The sequence below is a fragment of the Pan troglodytes genome, chromosome 16, assembly GCF_028858775.2.
Source record: "Pan troglodytes isolate AG18354 chromosome 16, NHGRI_mPanTro3-v2.0_pri, whole genome shotgun sequence".
NCBI lineage: Eukaryota > Metazoa > Chordata > Mammalia > Primates > Hominidae > Pan > Pan troglodytes.
Genome location: NC_072414.2, coordinates 60,296,974 through 60,319,298, shown reverse-complemented (window position 1 = coordinate 60,319,298; position 22,325 = coordinate 60,296,974). Strand labels below are relative to the sequence as shown.

Here is a 22,325-nt window from a genome sequence, read left to right as displayed (position 1 = left end):
ACCCCTCTCAGCCAAATGCAGATGTGTTAGTCTGATCACACACTTTTTGCACACACATGCAAAAACACAGCAGCCCATATTTGTCCTGGGAAATGCACATGCTCTGTGTACATGCAGCAGGTACATGCACACACATGCACTGACACGCAGACACACACAGAGTCTCCACAGACACATGCTCACATCCACACGGGTGCATGCATGCCCAGAGACATGCACAGCCATGTGCCCAGGTAATGCCCAACAGTGCAGAGAACACAGCAGGGACAAATAATCATCATAACAGTAGCTGCCACATACGAGTGATGACAATAGGCAGGGCATGGGATAGGCGCTGCATGTTTGTGCATCACGTCATGTAATCCTCATAACAACTAGATGAGGTAGTTACTGTCATCCCCATTTAACAGGTGAGCAAAATGAGACGCATACATGAGCCCCCGCCATTCTCCCCACCACCTCTGAGTGTGTCCCACCCCGTGTCATGCCAAGTACCAGGAACCAAGCCACACCCTGGCCTCTGGGGCCTCTGGGGTCTCAGACATCAGAAGGGCTGTGGTCCAGGCTTCCATATGGGTATCAGGGGCTGAGGCAGCCCCTGCAGAGTGGGGTGCAGGCTGGGGGTGAGGGAGCCTCGAGACCTGGTCCCAGGCCCCACCTAACTGCTGCCATGATGTCTGCCACCCACCTCCAGGAGGACTCAGACGGTAGCATCGAGTGTGTGAACGAGGAGAGGAGGCTCCAGAAGAAAGTCTGCAACGTCAGCTATCCCTTCTTCCGGGCCAAGGCCAAGGTTGAGACTGGGGACAATGTTGGGGAGGGTCAGGGTGGGCACTGGGAGGCACAGGAAGCTTGGGGAGGGTGGCAAGAGCAACAAGAGTGAACACAGAAGACCAGGGAGGGATGGGAGGCCTGAGGTGGCTTTTATTTGTCTTTTCTCCCACAAAATGACATTCAAGTGACCAAATTAGCCAGCCATCCCCATGCTAGCAGCCCATCCTTTAACTCAGAGAGAATTCCTACCACTCCCAGCCACTAGTCTGCCACCTGCCCTTAGCCAGTCCCACTGTTCTGCAGCCTCACAAGTTTTTCAAATTTCTGGCCTCTGCCACTGTGCTGTGTATGAGGAGGGATGGGGAGAGAAACTACCATTTCATGAGCACCTACCACCCAACTGTGCTTAAAAGCTCATGTGACTAGAGGGTGGGTATGTGAAGGGAGAAGCAAAGTAGCTGGGAAAGGGAGGGAGACGCCAGATTGCAGGGAGTGTTTGGACATCAGCCCTGGGCAGCGGGCAGCCATAGAAGGTTCTGGAGTAGGAGAAGATCTAATTGAGGCCAAGCTGCGTGGACTTGGGAATCAGAGAGGAGCTGTGGCAGGAGCCAGCTAGGCAGCAGCAGTGCTCCCAGGAGCAGGGTCTGCACAGCTGGGGAAAGAGAAAGAAATGGGAGTGGGGATGAGGGCTCCTTAGCAAAGCACCTCCCTGGTGAGATATAAGTCGAAGGTGTAGTTTCTGGGTTGAGGCACCGACAAACCCAGGAGCTCTGGAGTGGGGATGGAGCAGGACACAGCCCAGGCTTCCCCACCCACGCCCAGCCACTCCTGCAGAGAAGGGGCCGCTGAGGTCTCCTGGGAAACCTCGTGAGGGTGAGACCAGGGAGAGCATCAGGGGTCTGTGCAAAGCCTCAGTAATGCCCCCAGGTGGGGCGGGGAGGAGGCGAGGAGGGTCGCATGTTTCCCCACCGCGGGGCGAAGGGCAAGGGGAGTATCAGGGCCCAGGTCAGCAGTGTGGCAGAAGCGCTGCCAGACAAGGGGCGGATGCCTTGTTGGCCTGCTGGGTGGCCACTGGCCCTCATCCCTCTCCGGGCCATCTCCTCCCTGCCACACACAAAGAAGAGGTGGACAAGGCGGTCCTACCAAACGTTTCTGGCCCCCACATCCCATGGTGCATGGCGATGGCCATCGGCCCTTCCTGCCATCAAGGCCCCCTACCCCAAAAATCCTGCAGACAGAGTCTGGAGCTGGACTTGCTGCTTTCTGGTTGCCTTTTGCTAAAAACAAAAGAAGAGGAAAAGGGAGGGGGGCTGGCTCAGCCCCGAGAAACCCCATTGTGGGAGCTGTTGTCTTTGGCTGTGTCCCCACAGCAGCCCTGAAGCTCAGCTCATGTTCTGTAGCACCTGGTCCTCCCTTTCCCAGCCTGTTCCCAGCCAGCAGCTCCCCAACCCCCAGCAAGCTCCCCCTCCCCAAGCCAGCAGGGGGCTGTGGGGAGTGGGCTGTGGGGAGTGGGCGGGGCTGGTCCCGGCAATGCCCAGACATGCGACTGCTTCCTTGCAGGTGGCTTTCCGTCTTGATTTTGAGTTCAGCAAATCCATCTTCCTACACCACCTGGAGATCGAGCTCGCTGCAGGCAGGTCAGGGCCGTGCCTGCTCCTTCTCCCCCAAGCTTGCTATTCCGGGGCCCAGCTCTCTGGCTGCTAGCAACTGTTCCTCCCAACACTGAGTCCGCTGCCCCACGCCCTGTCCCTCACTGCCCCAACCTTGAGTGGAGGCAGCGGGGTGGGGAGGTGGGCCGGCATCCATTGCAGGTGTGGGCCAACCTGCTGCCCCCTGTGTTGCCACCACTCTTCATTCTTTGGATGATAAATAATAATGTCAGCCCTTTACTTTTAGACAGCCCTCTATACAGCAGTAATTCACAAACCTTATGGTTATAAAGCACTGTACAGGCAAAAATCTCAGTCCTCACAGAGGCCCCTTAAGATCATCAAAGCAGGGGTTATTCCCCACACCATCTTCCAAGTTAAGAGAGGCTCAGAGGGTGAGTGAATTTCCCAAGGACACACAGCAGTAAATTGTGCAGCTGGAAGCTGAACACTACTCGTCCTATTCCCCATCCAGGGCTCTTCCTGTCCTAGTCACCTCTCTCCCCTTTTTCTATTTTTAAGAGGCCTTTTCTTACTCTATGTGGGTCTTCCCGTCTGTCTGTCTGTCTGTCTGTCTCCCAGGCCTCTCAGAGGTAGCTTGCTATGTGTTGACCCCATGAATCACTTTGTGTCAGTAGTAAATACACTTCTCTTTTTTGCAGAATTACCTCTGTGTGGGGAAGGACAGAGGGATTGTGTCCACTCTGGAGCCTTATAAATGGCAAAAATCCTTAGCTAAGAAATAAATACCCCAGGCAAACCGAACACTAACATTCCAGCACACACACGTGCAGGTCAGAGGTCACATAAGCACTGGGGACTCATACCCGACACGTGCTCGCGTCCCAGCTACAGTTAAATGAATTGTGCATCCTGGTAGAATTCTCACACACCACGTGGCAAACTTGGCGAGGCCTCCCTTGCTCTCTGCCCTGCTCTTAGAAAGCCCAGTCCCGACTTCACAGGAGAAATGAGCGCACTTGCAGAGCAGTGTCTCTGGCACAGCTGTGGGGGGTGTCTGAGAATTAAGTGTGTGTAGGAGGGGGCTCTGGAGGCACATCTGTGTGTGTTGGGTCTCCCTTTTCTAACCAAACCCCTATCTTGGGGTAAGGCTTCCAAAGGGAATCAAACTCAGTCTATATAACAAGCAAGAACTGTACATTTTTATGTCTAAAATGATTTGCCCTGGTAGTTCATGGTGCTCAGATATAAAGGGAGGCACACTGGACAGAACCCCCCCAGAAGATGTCTCTGAATTTCACTCCCAGCCTTCTTGTGGCAGCAGAGTGCCCCTGGCCGACCTGTAGGAGCTGCCCCCGGTCAGTCCAGGGATAAATGAATGACTCTATTGTGAATTCCTCACCATCCCTCCTCCGTGGGCACAACCTTTGCCACAGGTGTCATCTCCCACAGCCCCTGAGAGTCCAGCAGGCAGCAGGATTGGCCCACCAGACAGACGGGGCGTCTGGGTGAGGGAGGCAAACAGGCTGGGGTCCAGTCCATGCCAGACCAGGCACAGGCCTTCTAGCTCCAGCCCAGAGCCCTCCCCTGACTCTACCTAAAGGGGCAGCAGGTAGAGCTGGTGTCATCCATCCCCGCTTCTGGCCCTTCCTCTCCTAGGAGATGCCTCAGGTTCCCTGTCTGGCCTGTCTGGTGCCCATCAGCCCCAGATAAGCCAGTGTGCTCCTTCCACAGTCTGCCTCAGACCCTTCCTGCTGCCTGTGCTGGCTGAGCCCCTTCCTGACCTTGCCGCCTGGCTCTCCTTGCAGTGACAGTAACGAGCGGGACAGCACCAAGGAAGACAACGTGGCCCCCTTACGCTTCCACCTCAAATACGAGGCTGACGTCCTCTTCACCAGGTGGGCCGGGCTCCGGGGGCCCCAGGAGAGGGAAGGCATGGGGAATGGGAGGAGGGAGGCCTAAGGGGGGGGCACCCTCTGATGGGCCCTAATAGGGCCAGACCCCAGCACTAAGGGACTATGGATGGAGCCAAGAGTGTCCCTGATGGGTCAGAGAGTGCAGCACCCCCATTCAGTGTGGGGAGGGGATATCAAATTAGAGGAAGGAGACACAGGCCCGGCCCTGGGGAGCTCCCAGCAGGGGCAAGGAGGGAGGGTGGGGGCAGTGGGAGGTGTCCACCCCTGGCAGAGGCAACAAGTGGATGCATGGTCTGTAGAGAATTTAAAAACAGAAATAATATCTATCATAAGTCAATCTGCTTTTTGTTATCATCTTATGCCAGCACATCTAAACAATGTCAGTGGGAAAAGACTCTTCCCCAAAGGACAGACTGCTCCCACCCCCACCCCCTTGGCATGCTACTGGCCCCCAGTCTGATGGAGGAAACAGCCCCTGTCCTCTGAGAGCTCTCGGGCAGATGGAGAAGTCAGGGCAGAACAGCAGATACGGAGAGGAAGCTCAGGCCCTCCCACGCCAGCCATCCCTAGAGGGTGGAAGGGAGCACAGTGGCATGGTCACTCCGAAAACAGCTACACTCCTAGGCAGAGACGCTGGGGCAGGGATGAGATAACTGGCTGTTCTGACTCACGCCCACCCACTCAGGAGGCAGACATTGCTCACCCATGGCAGCGCTGATTCCTGCAAAGGCTCAGAATCCTTCCAACATGACACTCCCAGCCGACACAAGCGGGAACCTGTTTTTCATGGCCCGGGGGAGGCCGGCACATGCCCTCTCCCTCTTTCATTCATCTGTCCATCCAGCCAGCCCTGACTGAGCTCACGACAGCCCTGTCCTCTGTCTCTGCAGGAGCAGCAGCCTGAGCCACTACGAGGTCAAGCCCAACAGCTCGCTGGAGAGATACGATGGTATCGGGCCTCCCTTCAGCTGCATCTTCAGGGTGAGGCTGGAGGGGAGCTGGGTAGAGGGGGAAGGATGGGATCTGAGCACCCCCATCCTGGAGGGGAGGAATGTGGAATCATCACTAGTGCCCGGAGTCCAGCCTCAACCCTGCCACCCACCCACTGTGTGACTTTAGGCAAGTCACTTCTCCTCTCTGGGCCTCTCAGTCTTCTTTTGAAAAACAACCGGACTGCGGTGGGGGGTGTATGGGTGAAGATAGGGTGTGGTTGCCTAAAATTCTTAAATTTTTTTTAAACAGTGGTTTAAACACACTAGGGTTTACTCTGTCCCATAAAAGAAGTCCAGAGTTGGCAGCTTCACAAAGTCATTCAGGAGTGGGTCTTCTATTCCACCATTCTCAGTGTGAACTTACCAGCCTCCAGTTCACCTCACAGTACAAGATGGCTGCAGCTCCAGCCATCACGTTCTCATTCCAGGCAGCAGGAAGGAGGAAGGGGAGAAAAGCATGCTCCCTCCTTATTAAGGGACCTCCCTGGCAGTTCCTTACTCTTCCAGTGACCTCTCTTTATCCAGAATGTTGTGACTGAGCCATAAGGGAGGCTGGGAAATGTGGCCTTTTGTCTCGGTTCTGCCACTAAGGAAAGTGGGAGAACGAGAGTTAGGAGGCAATTTGGCAGCCTCTGCTATAGTGGGCCCCGATAGCTCCCTCAGCCCTGAACAGCTGTAAGTTCATCAGCTTCTCTTAGGCTGTGTGAAAGCTGAGGGCAAGCTGACAGCTGGATACTGGACTTCAGACACGCTGAGCCCTGCATGGCTTGTTCAAGAGAGGCCTAGTAAGCTGCCCAGGGTCACACAGCTCATAGGCGGTGGTGGGCCCAGGATTAGATTCCTGGTCTTTCTGGTTCCAAAGCCCTGCTTGGAATCACTGCTGCCCTGGCACTGAATGTGGCACTGCTAGAATGTGAACAATCACGCACTCCTTATTTAGTAATAAATAGCGAGTTTAATTAATTAAATTAATTGTTAATTAATGATTCCCTCTCATGATGCATTCATTGCTGTCACCATCTTCACCCCTGGCCTCAACAAAATCCCCACCCCAGGCAAGAAGAGTTGAAAATGCAGGTGGCCCCTGCTCTCCGGCCTCAGGATCCCCACTGACTTGTCTTCAGCTTCCAGCCACCCATCCCCTCTCAGGGCTTTCTTGCACTCGTCCATGCAGTCCCCGGCCACAATTTGACAGAGCTTAGGAGCTTCCATGGTGAAAATACCAGGGGTCTTGAGTGGGCCTTTTTCCCAGGCCTGATGGGGGAATTGCCACCCCCAGGGGCTGGTTGGCCCCTGTGGACCTTGTTCTCCGCCCCCCTCAAGTGACTGTACTGACACCTCCCTGTCTCTGGCCACAGATCCAGAACTTGGGCTTGTTCCCTATCCATGGGATGATGATGAAGATCACCATTCCCATCGCCACCAGGAGCGGCAACCGCCTACTGAAGCTGAGGGACTTCCTCACCGACCAGGTAGTGATGGCCTTGGGAGCCGGCTAGGGGAGGGGAACAGAAGGAGACAGACGCTCCCCCTACATGTGTCCCCAGGTTCCCAGACCCCAGCTCCCTTCTCCCAGGACCAGGGCTAGAGGAGGAGAAAAGAAACCTCTCTGGGATCCTGCGTCTGCCAGAGCTGGTTGTGAGGCTGTGTGTGTGTGTGTGTGTCCATGTCCTTTATGTAGGCGAACACGTCCTGCAACATCTGGGGCAATAGCACTGAGTACCGGCCCACCCCAGTGGAGGAAGACTTGCGTCGTGCTCCACAGCTGGTGAGTGTCCCCCAGACCGAGAGCCACAGTGGCTGGGGTTAGAGGCGCGCCGCTGGCGCTCCACGGGCCATTTCCCTCCCGACCCAATAGCTTGCCAATAAGAGCTTACTGAGCACCTGTATGTACCCAGCCCCAAACCAAGAAAAAAACTGAAGGAGGAAAAGACTTCTTGGCCTGTGTGAGTCCCCCGTCTCACAGGGAGTGGGACAAACACACAGAGTGAGTGTCTGAGAAGCCAAGGTCACAGCCTGTGGTGTGCCAGGCAAACGAGCAGAAAGGGGTGGGGAGAGTGGACTTGCACCTGGGCCAAGCCGGCCGGTAGGATACAGAGAAGCAGAGGGAAGGGGAAGAAAACAGACGCAGCCAGAACACCAGAACACACACGTGGCTTGTATTGGAGACATTTGGCTGCGTCAGCTGGGGCCTCCTGCCCTAGAGATGGAATGCAGACCAGCTTCAATTTCCAGAGCCCTCCCAAAACACCTGCTCATTTCCAGTTTGCATTCTCAGGGTTGCCTCTGCCTCCAGATACCAGTTTCTCACCCTGCTTCCACTGTTCTTCCCCCAGACAACAATCTTCCCTGTTTTAGTTTTACTTCCCCCAGACAAGTACCTCCCACAAAGCACTTACTGAGGGTAGTGGGCTTTGCCAAAGATTTAGGCTGGGTTGGGGTTGGGGTGGGCAGCACGGCAGCAACACTAGTAACTTTCACCTAATAAATTCTAATTGAAGATTTGTTTGGGTTTCCCATCAACGTTAGTTTCTCCACTTAATCCTTATATTATAAATGATCTTGAGGTATTACTCTAGCTAAGACCTCCAGGGCAATGGTAAATAGATATGATGATGACAGAATAATCAGGATTACCTTAATCATGATTACTTAAAGGAATTTATTTTTATTTTGATTGTTAAATATGATCATTGCTATAGGCTTCACACATGAGGGGATTTCAAAATCATTAGGCGTCCGCCTTCCAGTCCTGATTTGGCTCCTTCTAACTTCTTTTGGTTTGCTAATCTTAAAAAAAACCTTTAAAGGGCAACCATTATTCCTCAGCTAATAATGTAAACAAAACTGCATTAGGCCGTGCACGGTGGCTCACGCCTGTAATCCCAGCACTTTGGGAGGCCGAGGCGGGCGGATCATGAAGTCAGGAGCTTGAGGTCAGGAGCTCGAGACCAGCCTGGCCAGCATAGTGAAACCCCATCTCTACTAAATATACAAAAATCAGCCGGGTGTGGTGGTGGGCGTCTGTAGTCCCAGCGACTCGGGCTGGGCAAGAGAATCTCTTGAACCTGGGAGGCAGACGTTGCAATGAGCCAAGATGGTGCCACTGTACTCCAGCCTGGGCAACAGAGCAAGACTCTGTCTCAAAAAAAAAAAAAAAAAAAAGGACTGTATTGACATGGTTACATTCCCAGGACTCTTAGTCATTTAAGAATGGACTACATGGTTGGTATCATTGCTTACAAAAGTGTCTTGAACTTGATGGGCTTATGTTGAGAAGTAAAATTTAATTTTTAATTTTTATCTTTTAATTCCATTTTTCCACAAACTTTTTGAAATCCCTTTGAGAGGAGCGAGCAGGAGCATTGTCATGGTGGAGAAGGAGTCTCTGGTGACATTTTCCCAGCCATTTTTCTGCTAAAGCTTTGATTAACTTTCTCACAACACTGTCATAATAACCAGATGTTCTCATTCTTTGGCCCTCCAGAAAGTCAACAAGCAAAATGTTCTGAGCATTCCGAAAAACTGTTACCACAACCTTTGCTCTTGACTGATCTGCATTTGCTTTGACTGGACCACATCCACCTCTTGGTAGCCATTGCTTTTTCTGTGCTTTGTCTTCAGGATGGTACTGGCAAAGCCATCTTTTATCTGTTATAATTATTTGAAGAAATGCTTCAGGATCTTGATGTCACTTGTTTAAAATTTCCATTGAAAGTTCTGCTCTTTTCTGCAGCTGATCTGGGTGCAACAGATTGGGCACCCGTCAAGCAGAAATTTTGCTCAACTTTAATTCTTCAATCAGAATGATGTAAACTAAGTCAACTGAGCTGTCTATAGTGTTGGCTAATGGTTCTGCTGTTAATTGTCAGGCTTCTTCAATGAGGGCCTGAACAAGATTATTTTTTTCCTCACAAATTGATATGAATGATCTGCTGCTGCAAGCTCCATATTCAGTGTTCTCTAATCCGTTCTTTTCTTTTCTTTTCTTTTGAGACATAGTCTGGCTCGGTCACCTAGCTGGAGTGCAGTGGCACGATCTCAGCTCACTGCGACCCCCACCTCCCGGGTTCAAGTGATTCTCCTGCCTCAGCCTCCCAAGTAGTTGGGACTACAGGCGCGTGCCACCACGCCTGGCTAATTTTTTGTATTTTTTTAATAGAGACGGGGTTTCACTGTGTTAGCCAGGATGGTCTCGATCTCCTGACCTTGTGATCCGCCTGCCTTGGCCTCCCAAAGTGCTGGGATTACAGGCGTGAGCCACCATGCCCAGCCCTCTAGTCCTTCTTAAAACAAGTTATCCATTTGCAAACTGCTGATTTCTTTGTGATATCATCCCCATCAACTTTTTATAAAGCATCAGTGATTTCACTGTTCTTCCACTCAAGTTTCACCATAAGTTTGATGTTTGTTTTTGCTTCAATTTTAGCAGAATTCATGTTGCTCAGATAGGGGCTCTTTTCAAACTGATGTCTTATCTTTCTTAGTGCCTCAAACTAGATCCTGTTCACATAGGTTACAACAAATTAATACGAGTTTATTTTGGTGCAAAAAAAGTTTTGGAATCCATGCATAGTTTTTCCGTAATACACATTTTCCATGAACTTTATGAAGACCCCTTTTATCTGATTCAGGAAGTTCCCTGGGAGTTTTTATCATGAACAGAAGTTGGACTTCCTAAAATACTTTTTCTGCATCTGTTGCAGCAATCATAGAATTTTTTATCTTAATGTGTTTATATGGTGATAGGAAACATTTATAGATTCCCTAATGTTGAACAAAAGTTCTGTCCCTGGAATATATCCAGGCCAGTCACAATGTACAGCTTCAAGTGGAGCATCAGATATACCATCCTTCATTTGTCCTTCAGTCATCCCCTGGCAGATGCAATGCACATGTCCCCCACTCCCAACTTTCTCTTTGTCCCCTGTCCTCTGCCCCTGCCCCCAGGAGCAGAGCCCCAGTCGTTCAAGCAGTGTTGCTGCCCCCTGCTCCCCTAGCCCAGCAGCTCAGCCCTGAGACCCATCTTCTCTTTCAGAATCACAGCAACTCTGATGTCGTCTCCATCAACTGCAATATACGGCTGGTCCCCAACCAGGAAATCAATTTCCATCTACTGGGGAACCTGTGGTTGAGGTCCCTAAAAGCAGTAAGTAGAGCCCCTGGGCTGGGCTGGAAGGAAGAAGGGAAAGGGGGCGGCTGTTGAGATGTCTTCCACCTGGGGCTGCCTGGGGAGGGGACGGGAAGAAAAGCTTCCAGGCCAGCTTCTGATGAGCCCTCTGATTGCACAGCTCAAGTACAAATCCATGAAAATCATGGTCAGCGCAGCCTTGCAGAGGCAGTTCCACAGCCCCTTCATCTTCCGTGAGGAGGATCCCAGCCGCCAGGTGAGCCCCTGGTAGCCCTGCAGAACTGGGCTTAGGCCAGACAGCTTGGGAAAGGGTTGGCCGTGCTCCTCTATAGAGTTTTCCCACAACCCCTGGCTGCATGTCCCAGCAGGAGAGAATCAGGCAGACCTGTGGGCTGTTAGGGCAGCCACTGAGAAGAGGGAAAAAAGCCAGACAAAGCCTCAGGGGCAACACTAGGGAAGGTCCAGAGGTCTGGTGTGAACTGAATTTGTGAAGACCAAAGGATGGGAGATGCCTCGGTGTCAGCCTCTGTTAGTTACGTAAAAGCAGATTGTTACAGATTGCACTGGCTTCATTCAGGGTCCAGGAAAGGAGTGAGACTCTGTGAGACCCAACGAGAAGTGAGGTCTTAAAGAAAAGCCCATTCCTGGAAGAAGTGGCAAAGGAAGAAAAAAGAAAAGAAATAAATTTGTAAAAGAAAGCAAGCAAGCAAAGCCCAGTCCTGTGGAAATAGACAGGGCAGCCGGGCGTGGAACGCTGCTGCCCTCCACTGGCCACACCCCAGAAATGCCAGCTTGGGCTCCAGGCAAGCATTCCTATTACAGAGGCGGAGTAAGCTCCCAACACCACCCCAGGGAGATGCTGGAGAGCAAAGAGGCGGGGTCAGGAAGCATCCCTTATAAAACAATCCAACAAAAACTAATCACAGCCAGGGCGGGGGGATGCCAGGCAGAGGGGTATCAGGATCCACCTAAGGAGCTTTTTTGTTTGTTCATTCATTTGGCATTTGTTGGGTGTCTCTCCTACGACTTGGGCCCCAAAGGGGAAACAGAGATAAATTAGGCAGACAGGGAAACAGTGACAATAAATGGGTGAGTGCAGTCTGGGGGTGAGCACAGGCCCGGGGGGGAGCGATTCCGAGCGAGGGACATCCCCGGAAAGCTTTCTGGAGACTGTTTGAACCGAATCTTGAAAGATGCTGCAATGTTCCCAGCATCCAAGAGAGGGAGGTGTGGTACAGGCACCCCCGCTCCCCCACACATACCCTGCTCACACACAGAGAGAGAAAGAGAACCCTTCTTCTCACATTGATGCTTGTCTTTTAGGTGACTTTTCCTTCTTCCACCCCCACTCAACCCCCCAAAAAATTCCTCTATACTCTCTGGATGCCTCACTTTTTTTTTTTTTTTTTTTTTTTTTTTTTTTTTTTTTTTGAGATGGAGTCTTGCTCTGTCACCCAGGCTAGAGTGCGTTGGCAGGATCTCGGCTCACTGCCAGCTCCACCTCCCAGGTTCATGCCATTCTCCTGCCTCAGCCTCCCGGGTAGCGGGGATTACAGGCGCCCGCCACTACGCCTGGCTAATTTTTTTTTTTTTTTTTTAAGTAGAGACAGGGTTTCACCGTGTTAGCCAGGATGGTCTCGATCTCCTGACCTCATGATCCGCCCGCCTTGGCTTCCCAAAGTGCTGGGATTACAGGCATGAGCCACCGTGCCCGGCCATGCCTCACTTCTCTTTTACAAATCCAGCAACCCCAAAATTAAGCCCCTGTATGCTGGGCTGTGTGCTAGGTGCCGGCGCTGGGGAGGCAGAGACAGGTCCCTGCCTTGAGGGACAGAAAGAGCACACATAAGGGCCCTGCCATTTGCTGGCCCCCAGCTGTGTGCTGAACATGGTGACAGACCTCACAACACTGTGAGGCACCGTCCCCACCCCCATCTCTCAGGTATGCACACCGAGGCATGTGAGATGAGGCAGGAGGGACAGTGACTTGCCTCAAGTTGAACAGTGAGTCAGTGGCCAAAGCAGGGCTCTGTCTGCTGTTGCAGGTGGTCCATTCACTCCACGTGTTAGCTGAGCTCCTGCTACATTCCCGGCACGGCTCCAGGTTCTGAGGATAGAGCAGGGACAAAACAGACAAAGCCCCCACTCTCCTACAGCTGACATTCCAGGCAGGCAATAAACATAAATATAAACATTATCAACTGGTGATAAGGGCCACCCAGAAAAAGGCACACATCTAAGGGCGGAGTGCCAGGGGGTGCTGTTTTGTACAGAGGAGTTGGGAAAAGCCTCTCCAATAAAGTGACATCAGACAGAGACCATGAGGAACACAGGAGTGTCTCGTGGCTGTGTGAGGGAAACCCTTGCAGGCAGAGGGAATAGCAATGCCTGCAGCAGGCACGCCATGGCATGCATGCTGGAGGCCAGGTGGCCGGAAGCTGGAGTAGAGCAAGAGGGAGCAGGAGGTGAGGTCAGCAAGACAGGTGGGACCCGAGAGGGGAGGGCCTTGCAGGCCAGGGCCAGGACTGCACTTTTTACTTTGAGTGAGCTTGAGCAGAGCAGAGCAGAGCATAGGCCTGCCTTCCTGGTTAGAAGGGTCCCTCTAGTTGCTATGCTAAGAACAAACTGCAGAGGGGAGGCAGTCGGGCAGCGCTGTAGTCTCCAGAGGAGATGTGAGGGCACTCAGGCCCAGGAGGTGGGAGTGGCGGCCACATTCCAGGTGTTTCCAAGGTAGAATGGACAGACTGCTGCTGGGCTCCGTGTGGGTGTGAGAGTTAGGGTCAGTGATGGATACGTGGCTTCTGGCCTGAGCAGCGCGGAGGGATAGTGCTGCCATTTGCTTAGGTGAGAAAGAGCTGGAAGGAGCAGGCTTCGGGGGCTGGGGTGTTAAGAGCTTGGTTAGGGGCCTGTTACAGTTGCCAGGCAGGCCAGGAGACAGTCGGTATGAGCCTGGAATTCAGCGGAGAATCCAGGCGGAAGACAGAAATGTGAGAGCAGTCGGCGTGTAGACGGTGATAGCCACAGGACTGAGGGAGCTGGCCCGGGCTTACTTTCTGACCTTCACGCCCTGGCCACTTTTGCCTTTGGGACGCCTTCCTCCATAGGAAAGAAGTATTTAAAATTATGGTTTATAACCGTGTCGATACAAAGATAAAAAAATGTTATCCAAGCTGGATTCTATTCCATTTTTTCCTCTAATTTTAAAAGAAATGTAAACATTTTCATGGGCTCCTAAGAGTGTTATGGGCCTTGGCACCATGACTACTGTGACTCGTGGGAAAGTCAGCCCTGAGTTCACCCAGGAAGTGACTCTAGAAAAAGAAGAGGTGCAAGGACTGAACCGTGGGACACACTGACCTTTAGAAGTGTGGGAGGCGATGCGGAGGCAGCAAAGGGAGAAGAAGTAGCCCATGTGGTGGGAGGAGGATCCAGGGAGTGGCGGGGGCCTGAGGCCAAAGGCAGCAAGTGTCTCAAGGAGGCAGGATCACCTGGGCCACTGAACCCAGTGTCGGCTGTTCAGGCAGTGGTCGTCCTGAGGCCTTGGCTGGCCTGTCCACCCATCCCTCTGGTATCCCCCTGAGGAAGAGGATGCAGCTCCCCCACCAGGTGCCAGCTGTCTCCACCCTCCTGCCCCTCCCAGACTGCCACCCCAGCCCCAGAAGAGTAATGCTGTTGGCCTGGCCCCCCTCCCCTTGCAGATCGTGTTTGAGATCTCCAAGCAAGAGGACTGGCAGGTCCCCATCTGGATCATTGTAGGCAGCACCCTGGGGGGCCTCCTACTGCTGGCCCTACTGGTCCTGGCACTGTGGAAGGTGAGGGCCCTGGCAGGGGAGGGAAGGAGCAGCATCCTGGCTGGTGGGCCCAGGCTCCAGCCCCTGGAACTTCGTGGCCGCTGCCACGTTCTCCTCTCCAGGGGAGCTGGCACCCCACCCCTCGCCATAGCAGACACACTGGTTAGGGCCAACAGATGGCACTCAGACTATGGCTCTAACCTGTTTGTGGATGCCTTTGAGAACCTGATGAAAACTAAGGTTCCTATTATTAGAGAAAAAAAAAAAAGCAAGTACAAACAACTGCACAAAATTTCTCCCACAATGTCAAGCTGTTAACAAACCTCCCAAAGTCCATCTCTGTCTCTGAAGCTCTGGTTACAAACCCCTGGTCTCAGCCTCCTCCTGTTACAGATGAAGGAGGCCCAGAGAGGGATGTTGGCTGGGGCTGGTCACACAGCAAGATCGTGGGCACTAGTATGACTTCTTGCATGCAGCCCATGGTCTCATCCACTATGTTCCAGTCCACAGAGGCAATTCTGGAGGAGGGGGTGCTCAGAATGAGCTGGGGTACTCAAGGAAGCCCTGAGGGAGGAATCCCAAGGAAAGGTAGTGGAGGGAAAGCTGGGGCAGGCCTTGCCCACCCTGTCCTCCTCTGAGACGTCTCCCTTTGCCTCCTCACAGCTCGGCTTCTTTAAAAGTGCCAGGCGCAGGAGGGAGCCTGGTCTGGACCCCACCCCCAAAGTGCTGGAGTGAGGCTCCAGAGGAGACTTTGAGTTGATGGGGGCCAGGACACCAGTCCAGGTGGTGTTGAGACCCAGGCCTGTGGCCCCACCGAGCTAGAGTGGAGAGGAAGCCAGCTGGCTTTGCACTTGACCTCATCTCCCGAGCAATGGCGCCTGCTCCCTCCAGAATGGAACTCAAGCTGGTTTTAAGTGGAACTGCCCTACTGGGAGACTGGGACACCTTTAACACAGACCCCTAGGGATTTAAAGGGACACCCCTACACACACCCAGGCCCACGCCAAGGCCTCCCTCAGGCTCTGTGGAGGGCATTTGCTGCCCCAGCTACTAAGGTGCTAGGAATTCGTAATCATCCCCATCCTCCAGAGAAACCCAGGGAGGAAGACTGTAAATACGAACCCAATCTGCACACTCCAGGCCTCTAGTTCCAGAAGGACCCAAGACAGAACAGATCTGAATTCTGCCCTTTTCTCTCACCCATCCCACCCCTCCATTGGCTCCCAAGTCACACCCACTCCCTTCCCCATAGATAGGCCCCTGGGGCTCCCGAAGAATGAACCCAAGAGCAAGGGCTTGATGGTGACAGCTGCAAGCCGGAGATGAAGAAAGACTCTTGAGATGTGGAGACTGATGGCCAGGCAAGTGGGACCAGGATACTGGACGCTGTCCTGAGATGAGAGGTAGCCGGGCTCTGCACCCACGTGCATTCACATTGACCGCAACTCACACATTCCCCCACCAGCTGCAGCCCCTTGCTCTCAGCTGCCAACCCACCCGGGTCACTTTTGTTCCCAGGTACCTCATGGGAAGCATGTGGATGACACAATCCCTGGGGCTGTGCATTCCCACGTCTTCTTGCTGCAGCCTGCCCCTAGACATGGACGCACTGGCCCGGCTGCAGCTGGGCAGCAGGGGTAGGGGTAGGGAGCCTCCCCTCCCTGTATCACCCCCTCCCTACACACACACACACACACACACACACACACACACACACACACACACACTGCCTCCCATCCTTCCCTCATGCCCACCAGTGCACAGGGAAGGGCTTGGCCAGCGCTGTTGAGGGGTCCCCTCTGGAATGCACTGAATAAAGCATGTGCAAGGACTCCCGGAGCCTGTGCAGCCTCGGTGGCAAATATCTCATCTGCCGGCCCCCAGGACAAGTGGTATGACCAGTGATAATGCCCCAAGGACAAGGGGCGTGCCTGGTGCCCAGTGGAGTAATTTATGCCTTAGTCTTGTTTTGAGGTAGAAATGCAAGGGGGACACATCAAAGGCATCAGTCCCCCTGTGCATAGTACGACCTTTACTGTCGTATTTTTGAAAAATTAAAAATACAGTGTTTAAAAACTACCAAGCACTGACATCCCATTCTGTGGGCAGAGCATATCACAGTGAGCCATACTCCCCTTTGAAGGAGAGGAAGTAGAATGAGGGAGTTCCTTGCTTCCTCCCCCTACCTCTACATGTCAGAAGGGACTCATCCACCATTTGGTGCCCACAACATGCCCTCCTAGTGGCTGCCTGGCCTCCGTGTGACGTCTCCAGTGGTGGAGAGCTCCCTCTCCCAAGATCACCCTTCCATCTATGGCCAGTGTGGACGGTTAGGACCTAAATGTTTCACTGTAGCTTCTGCCCTTGGTTCCAGCTCTTCCCTCTCAAGCCTCCCAGACTTCTCCAGGCCGGTTTCATTGTTAACCGTCTTACACTCTGACTTCAGCCAAGGCGTCTCCATTCTGTTCTTGTGCCATTCATGTCTTGGATTCCCAGTAAGTAGAACCTTGGAAATAATTTGATCTTGTTTTTGCATAAATGAGGACACTCAGAACCAGAAAGAGCCCTAGGCTCCCACAGCAAAACCAAAACTAAACCCAGGACTGCTATTTCCCAAGCCAGATTCTGTTATTCGAGCCCAGCCTTAGAAGGGCTTGATGTGGAGCAAAAGGTGAAGCCTTAGAAGGGCTTGATGTGGAGCAAAAGGTGAAAATGGTGAAACTAAAATTTGAGTATCAAAACCCATTGCCTTCTAATAGAATCAGAAGGAAATGTTGCTAAATCATATTCCATTTCCGTCATCACTCTTATGAATGGGGTAACCTGACTAAATGAGAATTAATGAACCCACACTCATAAGTTTTCATTGACTTAGCACCAAGTCGTCCATCAAATATCATCAGATCTGAGAGAATGCTCTTATGGATATCTGATTTTTAGAGGTTGGCATTCATATTTTTAAAAACTGCCACCTGTGACCACACTGCAGGCCAAACAGAATGTACCTGCTGGTCAGATGCAGCCCAGAGGTCACTGAATTGCAACCTCTGGACTCTCGGTCAGAGGCAAGCAGCCCTTATTCCAGAACTCCACAGTCCCTTCACACCCTTCCCCAGACCTACACCAAGACCAACTAAGTGGTCAAAAGGTGGACAAACTGAGAGTTGTATCAAGGCCCTTAGCCTCTCAATTTGTTATCAAGTCTCCCTTTCTGAATCTATTTACCCTGAAGCATAAATATCCAAGATGAGCCTTAAGAGTGCCTGGTAGAGCAAACAAAGATGCATCTTATAGGGAGCAAAGTCTACGCTAACGCAGTGTTTCTCAATCCTGGCTGCACCTTTGAACCACGGGAGCTTTAAAAGTGACCACTGCAAGGGCCCTACCCACTATGGATCCCAATTTCATTGGTTGGGAGAGGGGCCAAGTTTGTTTCCAACTTCCCCAGATGACTCTAATGGCTGAGAGTTGCAATCAACAGGTAAGTGAATATCCAGGCTGTAAGATGAAGAAACAGGGGGTTGTGCCCAAGCCCACTGTGCCTCATAAAGCAGATGATGTCTGCAGCGCTGCGCTTCTCAAAGAGTGGTCCCAGGACTGCCTCAGTCAGACCACAGACTCCTAAGTTCCTCCTCAGACTTCATGGATCCAAGCTCTGTGAGGTAATTCTAAGCACATTAAACTTGTAGAACAGCCATCTGGATTTAATATTACATAATAGCTATAATATTCTGCTATTCTCTAATCTTCAATGTCAGTTTCTTAAACTGTCAGGCCTGTCTTTAGATGCCCTTCAACTGTGCTGGGGACTATCTTGATGGCAGCCAGCAAAGAAAATCGCAAAAACCCCAGTGGAGTTTCTGGGTTTTACTTTTGTTAAGGAAGGTGATGGTTTCTTGACATGACAGGTATCTAGGTGGAAAGGGCAAAGTGCTAATGCAAACACAATGGAGACACTATGGAATAGCTCTGCCTAGGGACACGTGGAAGGGCTTCTAGGAGACAGTGTGGACCTTTCCATCCCTAGAGGTCTTCACAAGATAAATTCCTACCTCCATCAGTATTCAAAAGGTTTTAGCATCAATACTGTCTGAGAATAAGACACTAGACTTGAGTCAGTCCCCTGGCTTCAAGCCCAGGATGCCAAGCAGCCTCTAATGGAGACCGCTGGCTTAATCGTGCTCCTTTCCTGGCATAACAACTCACTGCACCCATGCCTCACCACCACCAAGCAGTCTCCTCACCACCCAAATGTGCCTTGGGTGACTTAAATACAGCCATTAGTATGAATGGTCCCCTGTTTTTATTCAACACCACACCGGTCTTTGCTTTTACCTTCAGCTAATGTGGTTCCAGCCTTTTATCCTGCACTCCTTCTTATAATTAAAAAAAAAAAAAACCTCCCAAACTATCTTTATGTTAGTATTAACATCAACTAGGTTCTTCTCAAAGGACAGCCAGGCCTAACTGGCCACATTAAAATCTGCACAGTGCTTTTGTGTCACTGTCTATTCTATTAGTTTCAACATCATGCTAAAATAGGACAGCATGTTCCAAAACTGAAACTGAAACAGGAACGGAGCCTTGCTGATTTAGCATGAGGAGGGAATTGTAAGCCTTGCATCTGGACACTAAAACTTTTCAATAAGATGTATGCTAAGCCGTACCTAGCAAACTTACCAGGTCCAAAGTAGAGTACAAGCAGAAAGTTATTTTTAAAGGATGGGCACTATCCTTGAGGGACTTACCCTTTCTAATCAGCTTTGCATGGTTTGTTTTGAGACAGTGTCTCGCTCTGTTGCCCAGGCTAGAGTGCAGCGGCACCATCACAGCTCACGGCAGCCTCTGCCTCCTGGGCTCAAGCAATCCCACCTCAGCTTCCCAAGTAGCTGGGACTACAGGCACACACCACACTCGGCTAATTTTAGTATTTTTTGTAGAGACAGGGTCTCGCCATGTTGCCCAGGCTGGTCTCAAACTCCTGGATTATCTCCCTGGCACTGCATTAAAAAAGATGTGCAGCAACTTAGTGATGTGTCTGAAATGTTTTCAGAAGGTGGCCCAAGCCAGAGTCAAAAAATTTTTTTATTTGGAAAATTAGAGGAAATACAGAAAATCAAATTTCAAATAGGTGCATCTAAATGGAGAACAAGCTTATCAAGGACAGAGTCCATCTTTCTTATTTTTATTTTTGAGACAGGGTCTCGCTCTGTCACCCAGGCTAGAGTGCAGCAGCACAATCACAGCTCACTGCAGCGTCGACCTCCTGGACTTCAGTGATCCTCCCACCTCAGCCTCTCGAGTAGCTGGGACTACAGACATGCACCACCATGCCCAACTAATTTTTTTTTAAATTTTGTGCAGAGAGGGGGTCTCACTTTGTTGCCCACACTGGTCTCTCTTATTTTTGTATGCATATCTGCGGTGCAGTGCCTGAAATACAGTAGGTGTTCAATAAGCGCCAACATGCAAGAGTATCTTGCCATTGATTAAGGCAAAAGCAAAACCCCAGTCCGCCCCTCTGATGGACTGAGCACACCAAATTTCTAAAGCACAGGCAAATTAGAAAATATAATTTTGTCTAAACTTGCCAACAAGCTAAGGTTTTGTGAACCACCTAAAATTTGCCTCTCTCATACTGAAATTTTCTAGGTCAAGTATCTGAAGGAATACACTACTGCCAGTATTTTCTTTGGTCATCTGTCATATACAGCAGACATTACTTGAAACAAAGAAAAAAATGTTTTAAAACCTGTCTGGATGATTTCCGCGGTCTCACTAGGTTATTGCAGCCAGGGAGTGACCTAGCAGAGATCTGAAGGTGAGCTTCCCTAGTACTGGCATCTCACAGTGAAAGAGCACTGTTCAGTGGGTCAAGAGACCCAGAGCCTACTCTCAGTTACGACACACATAGTCCTTGTGTGGCCTTTCTGGGCTTGTGTCCTGAACTATAAAATGAGAGGGTGGCACTAAATGTTTTTTTCAGATCTCTATAGAGGCTGGAATAGCCACAGAGAATCTAAATTTGAAAACAAACATGTCCTGAGGGTGTGCTCCAATACCACCCTTTAATACTCTCCTGAGATGTGAAGGCTGGAAATGAGAATGCCATATTATTGTTACTTGCAAACGATTAGTGTATCTGGGACATCCAAAAGAAGTAACTGAAAATTTATTTCTTTAAAAACAAAAAAAACCATTACAGTGCTTTTGTAAAAACATTAATATTTAGAAGTACGTAGTGGTAATAAAAGGAAAATAGTTGTAAGACCTTCATTAAAAAGAAAAACCTAAAACAAAAACAAAACAAAACTCTGGATACAGGTGTATGATTTACCTAACCAGACATAGCTTTCTTTTGGATTAAAAAAAAAAAAAAAAAAAGCTCAGAAGTGCAGAACTGTACAGATGTCCCTAAATCTATTAATTCAATGCTAAACGAAATAATCTCTTAACATGATAAAATTACACCAAACTTCATCTGGAAAAATAAACACGTAATAATGAAAAAAGTTAGCCACTCCCACCTCCCCACTTAAAAAAGACAAATGAAGAAATACTAGTCCAAGGCCAGGTGTGGTGGCTCACATCTGTAATCCCAACACTTTGAGAGGCTGAGGTGGGAGGACTGCTTGAACCCAGGAGTTCAAGACCAGCCTAGGCATCATGGCAAAACCCCATCTCTACAAAAAATACCAAAATAAAAAGAATTAGCTGGGCATGGTGGCACATACCTGTAGTCCCAGCTACTTGGGAGGCTGAGGTGAGAGGATCACTTGAGCCCGGAAGATCAAGGCGACAGTAAGCCATGATGGCACCACTGCACTCCAGCCTGGGTGACAGAATGAAACCCTGTCTCAAAAAACAAACAAAAACCAAACAAATTATAGGAAAATCAACATTTTAAACCAAAGAAGAGAAGGAGAAAGAAGGGAAGGGAAGCCATAAAAGTGTCTTTTTCAAATAGATCATGGGGGGAAAAAAAAAGTATGACTTGGAATAGAGACAGCCTTACAAGCAGGATCTAAAACTCAGAATCCATTTTTTTAAATTGTGATAAATTTGACTATAGAAAAATGTAAACTTTGGATACAAAAGTACCATATTTAAAGTAAATAAGCTACAACTATTACATGACAGAGAAAATGTCCTCAAACTTCTAAGGAACTTCTAACAAGTAGAAAAAAAACACACACACACAACCCCAAAGCAAACATCAATAGTCAATAAATATATGAAAGTGTTCAATGTTACTCATAATAAAGGCATACAAATCAAACCATGAAATGCTATTTTTCATTAATCACAACTTTGCAAAAATTAAATGATTAGATCTGATGTCAATAAAGATGTAGAGAGATGGAAGGCAATTTGATAACTTCTGTCAAGATTTTAAGTAGTCACTAAACCAAGTTCCAGTACTAGGAATGAATTTGTCCTTTAAGTATGGTACTTAAGGATGTTGACTGCAGCATTATTTGAAATATCAAAAACTGAAAATCTAAAAGTCCATCAATAAAATCTAGCTAAATACATTTTCAATCCATCAACAGAATTAATTGCTATGAAGTTGTTGTTTTAAAAATCTATACATATAGAAATGGAAAATGCCTAAGATATATTACATGAAAAAGATAAGATACAGAATAGCGTTGCAAAGGTAGAAGTTCATTTGCATTTTAAAAACTGAAAAGGAGAAATAATACATATGTGCACAGAAACATTCTGGGAAGCTACTCAAAAAACTATTAATAGTGATTGTCTCTGCAGAGTCCAAATAGGAGGCGGGGAGAGATGAAAAGGGAACTTTTAAAATATATATTTGAATTTTTCTTTACTACGTGAATTTTTTCCCATGCACATATATAACTTTGACAACTTTAAGGCACTCAACAAAAGAACATCGCAACTAAGGCACACTGAATAATAAAGACACAAACCTCAAAGTAGTTTTTTTAAACATTTACTGAACACAAACACCATTTTTTCCTTTTACACAGCAAGATTGTTAGTTTCAAATTAGCTGAGTTATTAGGACTGTCAATTGCCATGAAACTAAAAATGACTCTACATGTCAAACTCAAATAGAAAATGTCATGCAATATATAAAT

At 49.7% G+C, this 22,325-nt stretch overlaps 1 protein-coding gene across 1 annotated transcript in view; it reads left to right on the top strand.

Annotated features, from left to right (window-relative positions):
• ITGA11 (integrin subunit alpha 11) overlaps positions 1-16,293 on the top strand; it is a 130,083-nt gene extending 113,790 nt beyond the window's left edge. The window contains exons 21-30 of the mRNA XM_510503.8: positions 695-793; positions 2,335-2,411; positions 4,193-4,282; positions 5,191-5,281; positions 6,651-6,764; positions 6,974-7,060; positions 10,331-10,441; positions 10,584-10,679; positions 14,122-14,235; positions 14,878-16,293. Coding sequence (XP_510503.3) covers positions 695-793; positions 2,335-2,411; positions 4,193-4,282; positions 5,191-5,281; positions 6,651-6,764; positions 6,974-7,060; positions 10,331-10,441; positions 10,584-10,679; positions 14,122-14,235; positions 14,878-14,949 — 951 coding nt within the window. The 3' untranslated portion in view covers positions 14,950-16,293. The remainder of the gene's footprint in view (positions 1-694; positions 794-2,334; positions 2,412-4,192; positions 4,283-5,190; positions 5,282-6,650; positions 6,765-6,973; positions 7,061-10,330; positions 10,442-10,583; positions 10,680-14,121; positions 14,236-14,877) is intronic.
• Positions 16,294-22,325: the final 6,032 nt, after the last annotated feature.